General features: G+C 50.9%; 1 protein-coding gene across 2 annotated transcripts in view; it reads left to right on the top strand.

Moving 5' to 3' along the window:
* The window catches only part of DPYSL5 (dihydropyrimidinase like 5), an 85,098-nt gene that overhangs the window by 16,717 nt on the left and 46,119 nt on the right, over nucleotides 1-22,262 (top strand). The window contains exons 2-3 of one of the 2 annotated variants that reach the window (XM_084793055.1): nucleotides 16,754-16,875; nucleotides 19,452-19,716. In XM_084793055.1, coding sequence (XP_084649181.1) covers nucleotides 19,456-19,716 — 261 coding nt within the window. In that variant the 5' untranslated portion in view covers nucleotides 16,754-16,875; nucleotides 19,452-19,455. The remainder of the gene's footprint in view (nucleotides 1-16,753; nucleotides 16,876-19,451; nucleotides 19,717-22,262) is intronic. The other variant, XM_084793056.1, reaches the window with a different exon arrangement.

Here is a 22,262-nt window from a genome sequence, read left to right as displayed (position 1 = left end):
CTCTATGTGCTGCTGCAATGGAACCCAGGTGTAGCAGTCTGAATAAGAGTGCTCCCCCCCCCCATAGACTTATATATTTGAATGTTTAGTCATCAGGGACTGGCACTATTTGAGAAGGATTAGGAGGTGTGGCCTTGTTGGAGGAAGTGTGTCACTGGAGATGGGCGTTAAGGTTTCAAAAGCCCAAGCCAGACCCAGTGTCTGTCTCTCTATGTGTGTCTCTCTCCTCTCTCTCTGTCTCTCTGTCTGTCTCTCTCATCTCTGTCACTTCTCTCTGTCTGTCTGTCTCTCTGCCTACAGATCATGACGTAGCTTGCAGCTACCGCTTCCACACCTGCCTGCATGCCACCATGCTGTGTGCCACAGTGACAATGGACTAAACCCCAAACTCTGGTTAAATGCTTTCTTTCCTAAGCGGTACCTTGGTCGTGGTGTCTCTTCACAGCAACAGAGCAGTGACTAAGCTAGACGTACTCTACCCACTGAGCTACATCCCGGCTCTAGAGTCTTTCCCTCGAATATTTCTTTCTCATGTTTTGTGTCCGGGGGGGTGGGGGGAAGTTATGCTTGTCCACCTTACACTTGAATAATTCTGTCCCACAGTCAGACTTTTTACTTGGGGCGGCTTTTTACAAACTCTTCAGAATTTATTATTTTAACACCTTGTCTTTTTTGGGTGGATTTGTTGATGTAAAGAATGGTCTGCCACGGTCGTGAACTGCCCTTGTTTTGTGGAACAGAGCCCAGGAGGCCAAAGGGCATAATTTTTGGACACACTGATGCACCCTGTTTCCTAGAGCCTTTGTTACCTCCGCATCTTTGGGAAAGCAATCAACACTCCATAGGTGGCGCTGTTCCTAGATTTTCTGCTGGAACCCATCATCTCGTCTGCTCTCCCACAGGCACCACGCTGCTGGCCCTGTAAGTCTTGAAACCAGCTTGCCTTCTTAATTTATCCTTTTTCAAAATGCCCTTGTTTTTTTCTAAGTCCTATGATTCCTACCGGAATCCATTTATCGCCGTCTGCACAGGCCTATCAGGACTCTGCGTGCACTAGAGTGGCTCTGTGACCCACCTGGGGAGAACTGACTCCTTAATGGGAATATTTGCAACCCACAAATGCACTGTGCTCCATTCCATTTTTCTTGAATCTCAAATTCAAACACTATGACTTTCCATTATCTAGATTTTGCATAGATCCTGTTAAATGTGTGTCTTCTTTAAATGTTATGTAAACGAGATGGACACGTTTTAATGTTGAAACTGATCTCGTCCTGTCAGCCTTCAGAATGGCAATAGATCAGTCGATTACCTCAACACAACAAGGCCAACTGGGACAAGCTGGGCAGGGAATAGCTGGCGTGGGGTAAAGGGATGACAGGTGACAAACACTGGGCCAGCTTCCCTCTCCTGGGAAGAGCACCTGTGATGGGGGTGGGGGTGGGGGGACAGCTGATAGATCACCCAGGCAGGCATGTGGTATGAGAACAGGTGACATGGCTCATGTCATGGTGATGAGAGCATAGATGTTGGGAGGGAGGGAGGGAGGCAGCTGATGTCAGGAAAGACAGCCAACAGGAGGAGTCCCCACACACAGACAGGATGGAGTGGCACCAACCACGCAGTGCATGCCACCTCACAGGAAACAAGACCCTTTACAGCCAGGGCCCAGGGGATCAGCACACGACTCGAGGTCTGAGGTCTGACTGTCATGACAAGAGTTGTGAGAGGCTGTTAGGGCACCAGGCATCCCAGGCTGGAGTCTCATGTGTTGGGTTCTAAACGTGTCCCCAGCCTCAGTCCAAGATGGCCTGGGGGGGGGGGGTCAGTAAGTAGCTGCCAGAGACCAGGCACAAGACTGAGAGGTCAAGGGGGATAACAAGCATTGAGGAAAGTGTCAGCTCTGCATCTCTCCGGCAGGAAGAGTGAACAGGGAGACGTACTGGGGTTCAGTGTGGATGCACTTGCAGACAGCCACACCTCTGTCCCCACTTTGTGCCCGCTTTCCAGGTCCAGCGCATCCATCTCTTTTGACATGGCACGTTGATGCTCAACACACGCTTCGTAACCCTGCCCTTGTCTAGAAGGGTAGGCTCTAGAACATTGTCAGGTGGCTCCCCCTTTTCATACTTAACCCCCCAAGGAAAAGCCTTGGAACCCCATTCTGTCACTTCTCTCTTCCCCCATTTTCTCAAGGAAGGCAGCACCCGGGTAGGCTGGCTCCCTGGGCAGCTTCGGTGCCTGCTTAGCAGCCATGCTGAAAGAGGCCACTCACCCATGATTTCAAAAGGCACGGCGGAGGAGGGGGTCATTCGCTACTGCTTGCTGAGACGACCTCGTCCTTTACTCCCTTCGTGGAAGATGATGTCTTGCTGTTAGCTGGGTCCCAGGGCCAGGCTGGGTGAGGGTGACTCTCCCTGAGCTGGGGACACTGGGACCAGAGCCAGGTGGAAACAGAGCATGAGGAATTTTGTGAGGACCAGCAAGATGCCAAAGTAGACATTCCAATAGGTGAGGGGCTCTCAACCTTCCTAATGCTGTGATCGGTTAGCACAGCTCCCCATGTTATGGTGACCACCCCTCCCCCAACCATAAAAGCAGTTTGGCTGCTACTTCATAACGGTAATTTTGCTACTGAGGGCTCTCTCAGTTCCTAAGACCATCAGAAATATGTTTTCTAATGTCACAACCCAGAGGTTGAGAACCAGTGCAATAGGCCATTTGCTATACAAGTTTATTGTTAAATAAGTATATAAGAGGAAATAGGTAGCTTTTGGGGAACTTGCTTGCCCTGGCACAAACTTCTTCCATCTGTGTTTTTGTGCTACCGACCCCTAGCCAGGGTTATTGCTGATTCTACAACCACATTACTGAAAGAGTGCCTTCAAAACCAAGTAGTGACACGAGGCTGTGTCCACTACAACCATATATATGTATATGTGTGTATATATATATGTATGTATATGTATAATTTTATAAAGTTTGCTATATAGTATATAATTTAAAATTTTTTTGAGGGTCTGGAGTGATGGCTCAGCAGTCAAGGGCACTGACTGCTCTTCCAGAGGACCCGTGTTCAAATCCCAGCATCCACATGGCAGCTCACAAGTGTAACCCTAAAGATCTGACACTCCCACAGAGATATACATGCAGGCAGAACACCAAGGAACATAAAATAAAGGTAGATAAAGAATCATTTTGACAGTGTCCCTTGCTACCTTCAAACTGCCCTCAAACTCAACGTGCAGCCTAGGATGACTTTGAGCTTTTGATCCTCTTGCCCCCCAGCGGACTACATCTCGGTTCTCAGTCATTTTTTAGATTAAGATGTTTTAGTTAGCATTCACAATAATGTTTTCATTATGACATTTCCATCCTTATGTACCATTTTACTTTGTTCATATTCGCCCATTATTCTCCTTTGTCCCCTTGCCCCTCCTTTTCATGTTATACGTGTTTGTATATTGTGTGTGTGTGTGTGTGTGTGTGTGTGTGTGTGTGTGTGTGTGTGTGTAACTCAGACAGTCTTGAACTTGCTGTGTAACCCTGACTGATCTCAAACTCCTGATCCACTTGTGTCTGCCACCGAAGTGCCAGGATCACGGACATGTGTCACCACGCCTGTTGTAGCCCCTGCTTTCTCACTCATTCTGGGCGTTGTTCCTTTTCCTCTGTGCCATTATGACAGGTGTAAAATGTAAGCTCATCCTGATTTGCATTTCTTTGAGTATTAATGGAGGTGAACATCTTTTCATTATTTGCCATATATGTTCTGGTCTCCCAGTAGCTTAGCCGTTTGCGTTCTTCTCCCGCTTTCCCTTTGGAGTATTTCTGTCTCTCTGAGGATTTACAAGCAGTCCTATAAATTGCAAATGTTAGTCCTTGGTTAGATGTTGGAGACATGTCAGGGCTGGTTTTGATTTATTTTTATGGAAAGTAATTTCTAGTTATCTTTTGCAGTCTTAGAGTTTCCCAGTATCACATAGGCTTACGTAAATCAATCTTAATTTTTCTGGTTTGGGTTACACAGTGAAAAATCTCAAGTTTATAAATACACTCTATGCTTGCTTCTGGTCCACTTTATTTTTTTGTTTTAATGTAAATATAATGATGCACTTCTTTGCTCAAGACATTGGCAAACCTTCCAGCTGTCTCAGAGTCTTGACCACACTCTCAGGCCTTGTCTCAAGCCTTGGAGGACATGGGCCGAGCCCTTTACATTCCTGTACAGGACATGCACCAGCTGGGGAATGCACAGAGCCAAATGGCCCCAGGGACTCCTGTCTGGAATCCCCATGTCCTGGGGAGATAAACAACCACCAAGTTTCAGCCCCGAAGCAATTTTGAGAAGGGGTCCTCCACTCCAGTCAGAGCTAAGTGTGCGCCCACCTTTCTCCCTTCTCACTGGAAATGTCTGGCTGTGCATTTCTTCCTCCTGTTAACTTCTGACTCTCTCATTGTTAGCGCTGCCACCCTGTACAGTGCCATCATATGGTATACAGTAACCTTGGGTGTTGCTTTTTTCTCCCTTACTATGATAAAAAAAAAAATATCCGAAAGAAACAACTTAAATACAAATTGTTTTGGCTTACAGTTTGAGAGGGTACAGTCCAGCAGGAGAGGAAGAGCATGGTGGAGTTCGTGGCCGTGGGGCACAAGGCGACAATGCTCTCTCATCTCACACATCAGGAAGCAGCGAGCTCAAGAGGGGTGCAGGTGGCTGTCACCTGCAACACCCACCTCACAGGGACTCAGTCCTCTAGCTAAGTCCCACCTCCGAAAGGTTCCACGGCCTCCCAAAACAGTGCCACCAGCCAGGGACCAAGTGTTCAAACACATGGGGCAGCAGATGATGGGGGAGGGGATGGAGGGGGGGCTGTTTCCTGTCAAACTGTGACACCCCGCCTCTGTAATCTGTATTGCAGTTTAGCAGGCTCACTATTAGAGTAGTGTAGACATCCATACGACAATTAATGTTTGTGTAACAGCAGTGTGCTAGTCAGGTACGCGTTAAGGGTCTGGCCTGAATACAATGAGACAGATGAAAACACTTGTTTGGTAGACAGAAATGAGTTAGAAGTGCTTGCGTGGCCCTAAACATTCCACACGAGAGAGGATTCATGTGTTAGCCCATTAGCACCATCCAGACCTTTGATTCTTATGTAACTGTTTAGAATTTCTCCTCTTCTTAGCCCTTCCCACAAAGCGTGTGGCCTTGCCTGGTCCTTACCACCCACATTATCTGTCAGGTGAAATTAACATACATCCAAGGCCTGTGAGGCAGGTTCCCTGAAGCACCATATACTAAGAGAGCACTCAGGGCCACCTCTTTACCATTATAGGCTACTTGCTGTCCCCTGACTGGTCTAAGGGATTAAAAAAAAAAAAAGCAGGTAAAATGCAGTCTTTTAAATTTGTATTTTATTTTAATTGTGTGTGTTTAATTTTTGAGACAGACCCTGTCTGTGTGGAGTTGAGATGTCCCTCCCTAAGAATATTTAATCCGTTCCTAGTTCTGTCCCTTCATTTTCTATTCTGTGGGACAGTTAATTAACTCAGATCTCCCTCAGGCCCAACTGCCATAAATGAGGCTTCTCAGCCCCCCGAGCAGCTGGAGCCATCTGAGGAGCCATACCAGCCCCCCCCCATGTTCATCCATGGCCTACACGGCTGTCATTCTAGCTGCTGCTGACATCCTGTGAGCTGTGTGTCGCTCCGAGCCTCTGCTGATGGCTCTGTGCTCCTACACTTCCTACACTTTACACAACTCCCCCACCCCAGCCCCACCTCTTAGCCCCGAGACATACCTGCCACCCCAGCCTGTACTTGCTTCAAAAGAAATGACAGGATGCCTGCTGCGGTCCTCTCCCAAGTCCTTGGCTCACCACTGGCCCACAGAACTCTCAGTGAGAAGCCTTCTTGCCCATTTCTGTCGGCTGTTCTTTTTTTTTTTAATTAATTTATTTATTTATTTTATTATATATCAGTGTTCTGCCTACATGCCGGAAGACGGCACCAGATCTCATTATAGATGGTTGTGAGCCACGATGTGGTTGCCGGGAATTGAACTCAGGACCTTTGGAAAAGGAGGCAGTGCTCTTAACCTCTGAGCCATGTTCTTATGGCCAACCCTTGACACATGTGAATCGCCATCACGCCAGCGTTTAGTGAGCCCCTTCGTTTCTCTCAGAATGATAAAGTGAACTCAGCAAGGCTCCACCGTCAGGGGACCGCAGCCCGATGCCTAGGAAGTCACTCACTTCTCCTCATATATTGAGAGTCAGGTTGGTAGGAAGTCACTCACTTCTCCTCACATAGCGAGAGTCAGGTTGGTCACCTCAGAGGGCTCCTGTAAGAGTGATAATTGAGGCTGATGGGCAAAGAAGCTCAAAAGTTAGGATGCGCTGACAGTGCTGATGGCACTTGACAGCCACAGCTGCACGCTCAGAGGGATGAAATCGAAGCCGATGCTCCTGGCTCTGCCTCGTGCTGGAACTCCATTTCCTCCTCGCACACCCTGGGAAGCCTTGGCATCTTCGCCTACCCCCTGTTTATGACTCTCTATGATGGGGCCTCATCCTGATTTTGTTTTTTAAATTTTAAGTGTCTAATGAGTTATATATGAGACTTCAGAAAATACACATGCGATTTAAAGACTAATTCGAAGCTGGTGTCTGTGTCATTCACACCCAGCTATGTTACAGGAGGTCTTGAGACTGTCACCCCAGTCCCCTCCCCCCACATGACAGAGAGGACTACTGTCCTGACCTCGCTGGTCATTGTGCCGTTATTTTTCTTCACATTTCACCACACCGTGCCTAACTCCTCATTCCCATCCGCTTGGTTCAATCGTTGTATTAATGAAAGCATACCGTATGCATGCACTTATGCCTACCTTGTCTCCTCTGGTATTGTTTGCAAGTATTGCATATAGCTGTGCTTAGTTCATATTAATTTTCAGTCTAAATGAGAAAAAAAATGCAATTCCTTTTCATGTTCTGTTTTTTTTTATAAAGTAGCCCAGGTTTATAGGAAAACTTGGGGGAATTAGGTTTGTTTGTTTGTTTGTTTTTATGTGCATTGGTGTTTTGCCTGCATGTATGTCTATTTGCGGGTGTTTGATCCCCTGGGACTGAAGTTACAGGCAATTGTGAGCTGCTATGTGGGTGCTGGGATTTGAACCTTGGTCCTCTGAAAGAATAGCCAATGCTCTTAACCGCTGAGCCATCTCTCCAGCCTTTTATTGTTGTTCATTTGCTTGCTTGCCTGCTTCCTTGGTTGGTTGGTTTGGTTTGGTTTGGTTTGCTGTTGGGGTTTTTCCCCCGTTTATGACTTCCTGCCGTCATTCAGAACTTTGGTGTCAACTTGATTTATTTGCCTGTTCCCTCCACGCTTGGGACATCTGTCCCTCCGCTTCCTCGCTGACATTGTGGGAAGCAGCAGCCACTCTGGAGGTCTTTGAGCAGCAGCTGCTCCCTTCAAAGGGCACTGCTGAAATTCTTTCTGGGGTCTGGAGACAGCTGCCTGGGGTCTTGGAGAGCTCAGCAGAGCTGAAGAATCTGCCGTGGAGTGGGAAGGCGACCATGGAACAATGGTGACTGCTGGTCCCCTGTTTTAGGTGAAAGTCTCAGGCAGGAGTCTAGTGTCCTTGTCCCCCATGTTTACACACCTCTGTCAGCCCTTCTCTGGGGCCTGGGGGGCCAAGCTTGTAAACATGGGGTTCATCATACTTAACATTTCTTCAGAATGCTTGACCGCTAGACACTTAGAACCACTGTCTGCCTGCATGTTCAAGGTGGTACCCAAGGATGTACAAGATGCCCATGGCATTGACACACAGTGAGGTTGACCAGTCCCAATCTATCCCATCCCAACCCCTCAATACACACACACACACACACACACACACACACACACACACACACACACACACACGCCTTGAACTCTGGCTTCTGACAGCTGCCAGTTTCTCTCTCGTGCCTTACAGCTAGCCTTGCTGAACAAGTGCTCTGGGATCCACTTCTCCCCACCCTCTCACAGCTAATCCCTGGGAAGGCAGCCCTGTCCTCAGCGACATCGCTGCAGCTGCCTCATTAGGCTGGCCACACTGAGCCAGGCCAATCCAGATGGGATTAAAACCTCTTACTTGATTTTAGCCTGTTAAGGACTCAGTGCCCTTGGTTTCACACTTGTCTTCCTGAAGTGACATGTTTCTTCATCTCCCTGGCCTGTGTGCAGGAGGCAGCTGCTATTGGGTGTGGTTTGTAGCTGACCCTTTGCCCTGACTTAGTTTCTAACTTTTTCAAAAACAAAACACCTGGTCCAGACATCACATGGGCATCCTTGGAGCAGGGTTCTCTTCCTACAGAGCCTCTTGGGGTGCTGGCTCTAATTCCAGTCACCTTGCGTCTCTCCCACCTTCTGACACCAGAGGGGCAGTACTGTCGATACAGATGATTTGGGGTCCCCACTTTCAAATGCCCTGCGCCAGTCTTTCCCCTAAGTGATTCATAGCATCTATAGGCCTGATGCTGCCCAGCCTCCAGGGTCATGAAAGAGGCCCAGGGGACATTAAGAGGGTTCTTTATTATTCAGGCTGGACTATAAATAAGTTTGTGCCTGTAAAGGATTCAAGATGACACATGTTAAATGTAACACTGGTCACATCTTCTTTCTAGTTGCTGTGTCCAGGCGCCCCTCGTCTGCCTATTTGGTCTTTCTTCATGAGCAGCTCTCCGGTGTCCAGGTCTCTAACCCGCTAGTCTTTGGAGGTCACAGAGTCCCAGACTGATCCTCTTCCCAGGGTGACGTTCTACTTGCAGAGTCCCTCAAAACATCTTGCATGAACCTCGATACCAACCCAAATCAGGCCTGTCACTCAAGCCAGCTCTCCTGGACAGTCACCCAGGCCTGGGGCTCCTGGAAAAGTCCAGCTATCTGAGAAAAGTGACAGGGAAAATAAGCATTTGTTTGGACAAGCTGTCCCTAGTGCCTGTGGGATATTCCAGAATGATCTTTAGTGGGTACCTGGATTAAGGAAAATGAGTTCTCGTTGACGTAGAATGGGTTTTGTAGATTCCTGCTTATTCAAAAATGAATGAATGAATGAATGAATGAATGAATGAATGAGTAAATGGCCAGGGTTGGTGAAGAGCTCGGTCCCAGGCCAGGTGGAGTTTGTTAGGAGAGCAGCAGGGAAAATGGGTCACAGGAGTCGAGACAGCTATGGCTGTTCTTGCTGCAGTGATCACCGGGTTGTCCTTGGTGGTGACACTAACATGCTTGCCCCTGAAGAGGAAATGCCAGGATTTGGTTGATGACAGGGTTGAGCCTACAGGTCCTCCTGTCATCGCCTGTATGCCTTGCTTGGGTGTCACAAGCAGAACTCTACGTCATTTTAGTTTAGTGCTGGAGATTGATCCCAGGGCCTCCCATGTGCTAAACACGTGTTTTCTCTGCCACTGAGCTACACCTTCAACCCCACAAATACCAATTTAAATCTACTCAATAGTAAAAGTACTAAGAGTTAATTATACAACTTTACTGTGGTTTGTATTAGTTAAGTACTATTTTGTACTTTCTAAATTTAGAAATCAATTTGCTTTTTTTTTTTTTTAAATGGGACTGGAGAGGTTAAGAGCACTTGCTGCTCTTCCTGAGGACCCAGGTTTGACGCCCAGCACCCACACGGCAGCTCCCAACTCCAGTTCCAGGCAGTGGCCATACACACGATACCCAGACATACAAGCAAGCAAAACACACCCATACATGTAAAATAACTCAACGTTAATTTATTAACTCAAACTTGGCATTTCGCAGATGCCTCACACTTCCCCTGAGGGCCTGTTGACGAGCTTTCATTTGTTGTTCCGGTTTAAACTCAAAAGAAAATCCTGTCCCTGAGTGGCTCCAGGTGGCTCTGTCAACTCTCCCAGCATTCCCTTCTTTGTGTGGTTTCCAGTGGCTCACATATTACCATGCTACTAAGCCCTACAGTGAGCCTCCCCTGCCATATCCTCACACGCCTCCCCCCTTCCCCCCCATATCCTCACACGCCTCCCCCCTTCCCCCCATATCCTCACACGCCTCCCCCTTCCCCCCATATCCTCACACGCCTCCCCCCTTCCCCCCATATCCTCACACGCCTCCCCCTTCCCCCCATATCCTCACACGCCTCCCCCCTTCCCCCCATATCCTCACACGCCTCCCCCCTTCCCCCCATATCCTCACACGCCTCCCCCCTTCCCCCCATATCCTCACACGCCTCCCCCCTTCCCCCCATATCCTCACACGCCTCCCCCCTTCCCCCCATATCCTCACACGCCTCCCCCCTTCCCCCTTCCCCCCCATATCCTCACACGCCTCCCCCCTTCCCCCTTCCCCCCCATATCCTCACACGCCTCCCCCCTTCCCCCTTCCCCCCCATATCCTCACACGCCTCCCCCCTTCCCCCCCATATCCTCACACGCCTCCCCCCTTCCCCCTTCCCCCCCATATCCTCACACGCCTCCCCCCTTCCCCCTTCCCCCCCATATCCTCACACGCCTCCCCCTTCCCCCCCATATCCTCACACGCCTCCCCCCTTCCCCCCCATATCCTCACACGCCTCCCCCCTTCCCCCTTCCCCCCCATATCCTCACACGCCTCCCCCCTTCCCCCTTCCCCCCCATATCCTCACACGCCTCCCCCCTTCCCCCCCATATCCTCACACGCCTCCCCCCTTCCCCCTTCCCCCCCATATCCTCACACGCCTCCCCCCTTCCCCCTTCCCCCCCATATCCTCACACGCCTCCCCCCTTCCCCCTTCCCCCCCATATCCTCACACGCCTCCCCCTTCCCCCCCATATCCTCACACACCTCCCCCCTTCCCCCTTCCCCCCCATATCCTCACACGCCTCCCCCTTCCCCCTTCCCCCCCATATCCTCACACGCCTCCCCCCTTCCCCCCCATATCCTCACACGCCTCCCCCCTTCCCCCTTCCCCCCCATATCCTCACACGCCTCCCCCTTCCCCCTTCCCCCCCATATCCTCACACGCCTCCCCCTTCCCCCTTCCCCCCCATATCCTCACACGCCTCCCCCTTCCCCCCCATATCCTCACACGCCTCCCCCCTTCCCCCTTCCCCCCCATATCCTCACACGCCTCCCCCCTTCCCCCCCATATCCTCACACGCCTCCCCCCTTCCCCCTTCCCCCCCATATCCTCACACGCCTCCCCCCTTCCCCCCCATATCCTCACACGCCTCCCCCCTTCCCCCTTCCCCCCCATATCCTCACACGCCTCCCCCTTCCCCCTTCCCCCCCATATCCTCACACGCCTCCCCCTTCCCCCTTCCCCCCCATATCCTCACACGCCTCCCCCTTCCCCCTTCCCCCCCATATCCTCACACGCCTCCCCCCTTCCCCCTTCCCCCCCATATCCTCACACGCCTCCCCCCTTCCCCCTTCCCCCCCATATCCTCACACGCCTCCCCCCTTCCCCCCCATATCCTCACACGCCTCCCCCTTCCCCCCCATATCCTCACACGCCTCCCCCTTCCCCCTTCCCCCCCATATCCTCACACGCCTCCCCCCTTCCCCCCCATATCCTCACACGCCTCCCCCCTTCCCCCTTCCCCCCCATATCCTCACACGCCTCCCCCTTCCCCCTTCCCCCCCATATCCTCACACGCCTCCCCCCTTCCCCCCCATATCCTCACACGCCTCCCCCCTTCCCCCTTCCCCCCCATATCCTCACACGCCTCCCCCCTTCCCCCCCATATCCTCACACGCCTCCCCCCTTCCCCCTTCCCCCCCATATCCTCACACGCCTCCCCCCTTCCCCCCCATATCCTCACACGCCTCCCCCCTTCCCCCTTCCCCCCCATATCCTCACACGCCTCCCCCCTTCCCCCTTCCCCCCCATATCCTCACACGCCTCCCCCCTTCCCCCCCATATCCTCACACGCCTCCCCCCTTCCCCCTTCCCCCCCATATCCTCACACGCCTCCCCCCTTCCCCCCCATATCCTCACACGCCTCCCCCCTTCCCCCTTCCCCCCCATATCCTCACACGCCTCCCCCTTCCCCCTTCCCCCCCATATCCTCACACGCCTCCCCCTTCCCCCTTCCCCCCCATATCCTCACACGCCTCCCCCCTTCCCCCCCATATCCTCACACGCCTCCCCCTTCCCCCTTCCCCCCATATCCTCACACGCCTCCCCCCTTCCCCCCCATATCCTCACACGCCTCCCCCTCCCCCCTTCCCCCCCATATCCTCACACGCCTCCCCCCTTCCCCCCCATATCCTCACACGCCTCCCCCCTTCCCCCCTCCCCCCCATCCTCACACGCCTCCCCCTCCGTTGAAGATGGCTTTCCCACTGGGAAAGCTGCTAAATGCCATCTCACTACTACTTTCTTTTGTGCCAGTCAGAAGAAAAAGAGCTGCAGGTTGTCATTCGTTTTATTCTGAAACAATTGCTGGCGTTGCCTTTTTACCCCGTGACAAGTGGTAACTACTTAGCACCACAGCAGCCAGCCTGTGTTGGCTTCGAATTGCACCAGCTTCACCCACTCTTTTAATTACCACCCAGCTAGCAGCTGGATTGGCTTAAACGCCATGGGAATTTCTTGCCTCTTTTTTTTTTTTCTTTTTTCTTTTTGTGATGTCCCAGGGGCAAGTTATATGACAAGCCACGTTATCTCTTCCTCCCTCTCCCTTCTTTTTGCAAAGCAGAAGCAGGCTTTATGAGGAGTTGTCACAGAAAAATGGAAAAATCGAGAAAAAGTGAGAAATCCAGGAAAAGTCAGAGAAACATCCCAGAGTGGGCGATGTTTACCGGGGAGGGAAAACGTCACTGGACGCTTCGGTGGGGAACCAGCCAGTGCCTGTTAGAAGTAGGAACCTGCACCTTAAAAACCAATGCCAAGTTCACGTGGAGGCCCTTGTGCAGGACGGAGCCCTGCCCCCCCCCCCCCATTGCACCCATGTGCCTGTGCAGCCTCCAGCTGAGCTGCTGCTGGGGAGGGAGGAGGGGAGGGGGAGGAGGCAGCTGTGTGGGACAGACTGTGCAGGCTCCCCTTGTCTGACGCCTCCCCACAGGCACGGGGAGCTGGGGAAGGTGATGACAGAAGCAGACAATTCCAAAATGCAGGCTTGGGGCTGGCATTTCCTTGGCAGAGCACCGACGCCTTCAAGGAGTCCAGGGGTGTGCATTTTGTGGATGCTGCCTGAATCTCGACTGTGTCTCTCTGTGTTCAGCAAGATGCTGGCTGGGCAGGTTCTGTGTTGGGAACCTCTGCCGGCAGTTTCCAGGAGGCGTGGTTTCTGTTATTCAGCAAGACTGCTTCTGGATAGCGGTGATTGCGGCTATTTCAAACCTGAAGAGGCTTCTCTCTGAAAGACCTAGCTTCCTGCTCACTGTGTTGCCTCCCACCCAGAAGGCCCTGATCCCAGAGTGGCATGTCTCCTTAGCACTCACCCACCCGGGACTGGCTGAGAAAAAAAAAAAAAGAAAAAGGACTCCAGGCCACAGAATCAGGAGATCTGGGGGAGCAAGCTGTGTGCTGTTAGATAAATCTTGGCACATCAAGATACGCACCATCTTGCTGTTGCAGGCCTCTCTGCTCTGAATGAATGTTAGACTTCGTCAGAGGCCCTCAGTTTGCAGGAGAACTACCCTGCCCATCCTGGAGAGTCCTTTGTTGATCACAGTCCAGGGGCTGGAGGGGAAGTCACGGCAAATGGGACACCTGCAGTTCCAGAGTGCCATGCTCTACTCTCCCTAACAGCTTTCACTATCCAGCATTTTTATCATTCCCGAGACAGACATTCTGAATTCTTTTGCCTGCATAGACAAATAGCTGTCTGATTAAAGTTTTTGTTGTTGTTAAATATGTAGGCCAGAAGCCTCTAAAGGAGGTGACCTTTATCTCAAGGCCCAGTTGTCCTTTAATAGTGATTTAATTATAATGCTCATGTCTGTCTAGTGTGATGCTAATGTCTTCAGCCTGACAGGAAAAAAAAAAAAAAAGCACGCATCTGGTGAAGCCTGGGACTGCTGAGATCAAGGTACCCACTGATGAGGGATCTATTCCCGGCTTTGGGGGGACCAGTGCCTGTGTTGTATCCTCATGTGGAGAAGAAGGGCGAGACCTCACTCTCCTGTCTCCTCAAGTACAGATACTAATCCCATTTGTAAGGGTTTCACCTTGTAGCCTAATTACCTCCCAGAGGGTCCACAGCTATGGACCATCCATCCCTTGGGAGGGAAGCACACAGCATGCACGTGACAGAGTACAATGGGCTCTTATCTTTACATTGCAAGTGACTGAGGAGAAAACTGGGCTGCCTGGCAAAATCAATGCTAACATCCTGTATAGTTTCTCCTTTCTTTCTTTTTTGTTTTTTGAGACAGCATTTCTCTATGTTACCTTGGCTGTCCTGGACTCGCTTTGTAGACCAGGCTGGCCACGAACTCACAGCGTCCCGCCTGCCTCTGCGTCCCGAGTGCCACCACCGCCCGGCTTTCTTTTGGTTGGAACCTTCTGACAAGAATGATGCCAGGATCAGCTGGCTCCACCAGAGCAGACCAGGGACAGACTAGCCAGGGCCATTGATGGTGCTAATGAGTATATAACAGTCACCTTCAAATCTTTCCCTTTCGGGGACTCTGCACAAAGGACCAGCGTACCCACATCTTCTCCATTCAGTCCCAAACCCTTGCACATGCAGAAGGCTGGCAAGGCTGCGGACAGTTGCCAGGAGCACACCTCTTTTGTTTAGTTTATCAGAGAGGAGCCCGGGTGAGCTGTAGGAACAGGTGCTAATGAGGTTACGAGGGAGGTGCGAAGCGTAATGAATGTCAACAGCCAACAGCAGGGGGAAAGAGAAGGCATCTTGGGTGACACAGACTTGGAAGTGTAGAAACCTGTAGGAGGACACCGATGTCACAAGACTTCCCTAGGGGCCCTGAGCAGCTGGTTTCACCCATGCCAGCTATGGTCTGGTACACAGGGAAAGGCACCCAGTTTAAACCAGTGTCTGTCGATGTTTCTTCACTTTACCTTTCAGTTCCTCTGTGATGTGGGTTACTTGTGTCTCCCCCACACAGTAGGCAGAGTTTCTTCAGAGCGGGGCCTGGGTCTTTCCCACAATTGTGTCCAGTAAAAAGGGGACGAAGTTGCAAGCTATTACAGTGTCGGGTTTTTTTGTTGTTGTTGTTGTTTTTAAAGAAATAGTCTCCAAATGTGGGAGCAGAGAGCAGGTTCAGCCACCTTGCCTTAATATTATCCCAGCAAGGCAAGGCAGGTTGAGGGTGTTCCAAAGCTTTGGTCCATCCCCAAAGGCTAAGCCCCATAGATGGTTCTGGTGACAAGTCCACTGTGCCTCCTGTAGCTAGAACCAGAAGGCAGGATGGTGCTCACCGCACTGGGTCCAACCCTGCCTGGAGGCTAGACTGTGGCTTAACCTAAAGAGGCTCTGCTGGGCAGCTGCAGATGGGGGCTAGGTCACCCACTTCCATATTGGCAGCACAGTTTAAGGCTAAGAGTGTGTGCATTCGCAGCTGTATGCCAAGGACGCTGTAACAAAATGGCACGCGCTGGGTGTAGTAAACACTGCGAACTTAATTTGCCTCTGGTTCGGAGGCTGGAAGACTGTAGTTCAGGGAGGGCCTGACCCAGCTGGTAGATGGCTACCATCTCATTGTCTTCTCATATGGTTTCCCATTTTTATTTTTTAACATTCTTAGGAAAAGCGAGGTTGGGGAGTTGGGGGGGGGGGAGGCCATCTGGTCTCTCCTTCTAACAAGGGCACCAGTCGCACCAGGTCAGGGTTCCACCCTATTTACAGGCTTACTTAACTAGATAGCGCCATCCGCTCCTGGGGGTGGGGGGGCGTTAAGGCTTCCGCATATACAGTTGAGGGTGAGGAGACCTGGGGAGATGAAATCCTGAGTTAAATGTGTCATTGGCACCAGGATGGTGAAGGACCCCAGAGACACAGGCTCAGGGAAACGGCAAGGCCTTGCTGTGCTCTGTGAGAAGACCTCAACAGTGTGTGCGTAGAAATGTCAACCACAGCTCCCTCCTTCCCTGGATAAGGTAGTTCCCTCTTGAAGGAATTCCCTCTTGAGTGGTTCTAAGTGCACAGCCCAGCCTGACTATCCAAGACAGGACTATCCAAGTCCTGTAGGAATGGGGTCTCCAGACCAGGGAAAGTGTAGGGCTGCCTGCTATTCTGCAGAGAAGCTGTCAGGGCGACATTTGCCCTCAGGGATATTCCCAACTGCGAAGTAGGAAAAAAACGAATGCTTTTAGGGGAGATTCTAGACAGGGCCTCTCTGCGTAGCCCTGCCTACTCTGGAATTCGCTCTGTAGAAAGGGGGAAAAGGCTTTCAAGCATCAACTGGGCACATTGGCACAAGCCTTTAGTCTTAGCTCCCTGGAGGCAGAGACAAATAGATCTCTGAGAGTTCAAGGCCAGCCTGATCCACATAGGAAGTTCCAGTTTAGCCAGAGCTACACAGAGAGACCCTGTCTCAAAACAACAACAAAAGCCCAACAATAAAACTCTAGCAAACATATGAATATTCCTATTGTAAAAGCAATCCAAGTTTACTGAATAACATTCGGAAAAGACTATTAAGAATATAGCTGAGTTCCCACTACTAACTTCCCTCAGCCCGCCCATCCTGAGTGTATGACCTTTAACCTCCACTGCCTGTGCTTTCGATTGAGACTAACACTTCCTGCCGTCTTCGCTCTTTGCAGGGTTGCACATAAAGTGCTGGACTCATGACGTTAATGCCTTGGCAGTCACTGCTACTGTTTGCACTAAAGACAGTTAGCCTTGGCTTTTGATTCTGGTGGCACAGCTCAGAGCAGAACCCCCTGTAAGTTAAAGCTGCCTCATCTTCCAGGTTTCCCACCCTGCACATGCGCACTCTGGGCACTGAGGCAAACCAGCTTTTTCCTTTAAAACATGAGTACGAGTATGTGGTGGTGTCACTGTGTGTGAGCCTTAAAGCCATCTGGAAAGCCACCTCCTCCCCTCTGCCCTGCCACCACTACCCTCATGTCACAAAAACTGGACCTGTCCCTTCCTCATCACACCAATTAAGAAAATGGCCCATAGACACGCCCACGTGCCAATCCAATGGAGGCAGTTTCCCTCTTCCCGAGTGACTAAAACTCATTAGGACAATACACAAAGCCAGCCAGTAAATGATGGAAGATGTCAGCTACTATCAGCACTCTGATAAGAGACGCTGCTTAAAGCATGCGTGGAAGAGCAGTTCCAGACAAAACTTGGGTGGTTTTGGTTTTGCATGTTTGTTTTTTCATGACAGGGTTTCTCTGTGTAGTCTTGGCTGTCCTGGATTTGCTCTGTAGACCAGGCTGGCCTCAAACTCACAGAGATCCTCCTGCTTCTGCCTCCCCTAGTGCTGGGATTACAGGTGTGTGCCACTCGGCCCACTTGGACTTGGGTTTGTAATGAGAAGGAAAGAAGGCAAAAGAAAGGATTTGGCCAGAATAGTTTTCCCATCACTGAGAACGAGACCCATTTTCAGATTATTACTTATTATAAGGTCAAGAGTCCAGTTTTCAGTGTGTGGGGCAAAAGATCCCATGAAATGTGTCTGGACGCAGACAACAGGCGTGTCCCCATCTTCCCTAGTCTCTCTATTTCAGCCTCCTCCCATGACCTGTTTGCCAATGCCCCCACCCTGGGGAGCAAGGCCCTTCTCCCCAGGGGTGAGGGTGATACCTTGCTGGGAGCAGATGTTCAAGGGCGCAGCTGCCACTCCCAGACACCTGTCTCATGTCCCCGCACTCCCTAGGGCAACATCTCTTGAACGCCAGTTTTCCCACAACAGTTCAGGAGCGCCTGCTGGGTAGGCTTAGAGGGCACTGGATGCTCTCTTGGGGCTGTCTCCACACATGACAAAAACATGAGACCCCTGCTCTAACTAGCTGTGCAGGAGAGCAAGCCAAACGCTGCAGCTTGCTGATGAGTCTTCTTGCAAGAGACCGCCTTCTTCCACAGACCCCCCAAGAAACTCTAGACCGTGGAGGTCTAGAGAGATATCGGTCACATAAACCACCCTGGGTGACCTGACTATCTGGTCATCACAAATTCCTTAGCCAGTTCAGCTTTCTCACCTGTCAACTGTGGATCTCAGTGGAATTTTGGAAATAACATTAGATAGTAGATATAAAAATCTTTTAAATACAAATAGCAAGCTGGCATAGGGTTACATACTTGTAATCCCAGTACTTAGGAGGGTGATTGGAAGGGACAAAAGTTCAAGGCCAGCCAGGACTACAGAGGGCTATATACTTTGAGCTAGCATTTTAGGAAGGTAAAAAGTAATGTCTCAGGAGCTGGGAAGATGGCTGGGTCAGAGCAAGCATGCTGCAGAAGCATGAAGACCTGAGCTCTGTCTCTGACACCCACGTGAGAGGCTGGCTGTGGTGGTACTCCCCGGTAAGCCCAGGGGCAGGAGGCAGAGCCAGGAGAATCCTGGGTCCTGCTGACCAGCCAGCCTAGCCTAGTTGGAAAGCCCTAGTGAAAGATCCTCTCTCAGCCGACGGTGGTGGCGCACGCCTTTAATCCCAGCACTCGGGAAGCAGAGGCAGGTGGATCTCTGTGAGTTCGAGGCCAGCCTGGTCTACAAAGTGAGTCCAGGACAGCCAAGGCTACAAGAGAAACCCTGTCTCAAAAATCAAAAAACCAAAAACCAAAACCTGGTCCTCTGGGACAGCACCCAGTGCTTCTAACCACTGAACCATCTCTCTGGCCCCATGTACCATTTCATGAGATCCTACAACCCTCTCTGATCTTGTTGGACACCAGGCACACACATGTACACATACATATATGTAGACAAAACATTCATACACGTAAAATAACATAAAATCCTAAAAAGTGTTGTTGGTTTTTTGTTTTGGTTTGGTTTGGTTTTGGTTTTTGGTTTTTTGAGACAGGGTTTCTCTGTGTAGCCTAGGCTGTCCTGGACTCCCTTTGTAGATTAGGCTGGCCTCGAACTCCGCCTGCCTCTGCCTCCCAAGTGCTGGGATTAAAGGTGTGCACTACCACCTGGCCTAAAAAGATTGGAAAAAAAAAAAAAAAAAAAAAGGAAAGACACACAGTGAACAATGCCTGAGGAGTAACAACACCCAAGGTTGACCTCTGACCTCCACATGTGTTTCCACACCTGCGTGTGTACTTGTACACATATAAAAGTGATGATTCTGTGGGTCCCAGTTCCCCCTGCCCAGCTTCGTGTCATGGTTCCGGATGAAACCCACTGTGGGGTCAGGGAAAGACTTCCTGTGGGACCAGGTTTCTCAGGCCACCCCCTTCCCTAGTCCCACTGGCTGTGGGGCTCGAACTCTGAGAGGAAGGGGCGGGCTTTGGTGACTAGGAAAATGGCGCCTTAACCCGGTTCCCACTTCCCCGCCACAGGAACATGCTTGCCAATTCAGCCAGTGTGCGGATCCTCATCAAGGGAGGCAAGGTGGTGAACGATGACTGCACCCACGAGGCGGACGTCTACATCGAGAACGGCATCATCCAGCAGGTGGGCCGCGAGCTCATGATCCCCGGCGGGGCCAAGGTGATTGATGCCACCGGGAAACTGGTGATCCCTGGAGGTATTGACACCAGCACCCACTTCCACCAGACCTTCATGAACGCCACCTGCGTGGACGACTTCTACCATGGGACCAAGGTAATGCTCCTTTGTCCTCAGAGTGCCTCCCTCTTTGCTGCTTTGGCCTGCTTCTGGGACTGCTCCAGACGAGGCTCACGCGAATCAAGGCTTCTCTGAACTGCCACAGGAAGGGTTTCTCTTTCTAGGGGTCGGTGTGACAATTAAACTAGGGGTTTCGGCTACACATCCTGGATCATTTCAAAGGAAGCACTTGGCTCTGTTCCACCCATGTACCAAGCGGTGGCTGACTTGACTTTTATTTTTATGTCACGTACCACATAGAGGAAGATGAGAGTCAGCTGGTGTTTATTGGTGTGTGTGTGTATGTGTGTGTGTGTGTGTGTGTGTGTGTGTGTAAATCTGGTAGACTTGTTTGTGCATGGCAAGCTAAATTAAGGCTTCCATGTCTGTGACAGGTTGTAAAGTCACCTCTCGATGGTTTCTAAATGCCACAAAGTATAAATGAGGCGCGGCTATCTTCTGTTATTCTCTCCTGGTTTGTTTGTGTTTTGAGACAGGGTCTTACTATGTAGACCTGGTCTAGGTGAAAGGGGTCCGTCGGTTTCCAGCCCTGTGCCTGCAAGTTGTATGTCCCACTTGGGCCTGCATGGTCTTGCACCCTAAGTTCCCCAAGCTCAGGAGGACTACCCCTGTGCGATTCAGTTTCCTGGGCTCAGGTGTTCCTGCTGCTCCCCAGCGACTAACGGGTCCCCTAAACCCACCCTGAGGATTCAGCAGGGCTTTCACACACAGGAGAGGCTGGGCTCTGGTAGACTGCCCTGTAGGCTTGTCTATCCAAGACAGATGGCCTAGAGGTCTCCCTGGGGTGAAGACCAACTCACTTCCGGACCCAGAGGCTGCAGAATAGATGTTTGGAGGGCCACGTTGTAACAGGTCCCAAGAGCCACACCCTGGCCTCTGAGCAGTGGTTCCCTGGTTGTGAGGACTGTCTCAGCCTGGGGAAGAGAAAGGAGTAGACGCTCTGCCTTCCACTCTGAAAATTTCCCTGCATTCCACAGGTGATGGTTCACTACTGAAATAGGGAGCCCCATCCTCATAAAGTGGGGTCCTTTTGCAGGATGCTGTGGTGGCACTTGGGACTTTTCTTAAAGTCAGTAAGAATACCCAGTCACCACCTTGAGCACTAAGGCCAGGCCTGTTTTGTTGTTGTTTTTTGGTTTTTTGAGACAGGGTTTCTCTGCTCTAGCCCGGCCGTCCTGGACTTGCTTTGTCGACAGGTTGACCTTGAACTCACAGAAATCCACCTGCCTCTGCCTCCCAAGTACTGGTACTAAAGGCGTGCACCACCATGCCTGGCATCAGGGTCTGTTTTGCTTGGGTTATTTTCTTTCCTTCTTTTCAGTGTTTCAAGGCAGGGTTTCTCTATGTAACCCTGACTGTCGTGGAGCTTACTCTGTAGCCCAGGCTGGCCTCGAACTCACAGAGATCCACCTGCCTCTGCCTCCCAACTGCTGAGATTAAAGGCAAGGGCCGCCACCACCTGGCCCAGCACTGCTTTTGAACTCTATTTTATTTGGAATCCCTTAATGCCTCTACCTCCCTTCCAACCCCCTGACCCTAGGTAGGAGAGAAAGAAGGTTAGAAGGGACAGGGGACGGAGACCTCTTTAGACTTAGTTCTAGCTGGTTAGGGTTATCAGATTATTTGGGAAAATCCTGAGTCATCAGGATATCTAGCTGTCCAGTGACAACAAATGGTGAGCGCAGCAGGACAAGCAAGCAGCCTTCTTCCTCCTCCATCCATTTCCTCAAAGCCTTGCTCTGGGCTCTGGTATTTATACCCTCTAAGAGTCCACAGATGTAAACATCTGCAGGTGGCAAAGACTGGGCCCCTCTCCGAGCTGCCCACGGCTGTTATCAGCTTTGGACAAACTAAAAGCAGCTCCGTATCCCACACTTGGGATTAAAACAAAAACCTGGTTATATAACATAGTTGAGTTCTTAAAGAAACCAAAACTTCTACTATCACCATGTCTCCAAGTGAATATAAATAAATAAAGCCAAAGCAGTTCAGTCAATGGTTTTTTAGTGTATTTGTTGTAGATTGGTTGTGAGTGTTTGCCTGCGTTAATTTAATGTAAATGAAATCTAGCAGTTCTTTCACTTGAAATTCATGACGTCAGCTGCTGAGTGTGTCCTGACTTTGCGGCATTCTGCATAGAGTGCATCCACCCTACTGTCCGTGAGCATCTGGTCCTTCAGGTGGGAGGCCACTACAAAGACTGTTTCTGTGGATGTGTCCGTGACTGTCTTGTAGTAAGCACGCAGGCTCACAGTGCTGTGCACATCTGCAGATGGAACTGCCAGGTCATGGTATGGCTCACAGATGTGTTCAGCGCAGTGTCACAGTGTCATAGTATTACCGTATCACAGACATGATGCTGCCCAACAGCGTCCAAACTGGTTCGGATGACTTAACCCCCGGGGAGGCAGTGTCAAGGTTTACAGTGGTTAAGCTTGACGTGACTGATCACCACTCTAGTCGGCCTCGGGGGGCCGTTCTGTAATATGCTCAGGCCTTGAAACAAAAAAAAAGTATCGCTT

This window comes from Acomys minous, assembly GCF_964271855.1.
Source record: "Acomys minous genome assembly, chromosome: 8".
NCBI lineage: Eukaryota > Metazoa > Chordata > Mammalia > Rodentia > Muridae > Acomys > Acomys minous.
Note: the sequence above shows the minus strand (reverse complement) of the source record. Positions and strands in the feature narration are given on the sequence as shown.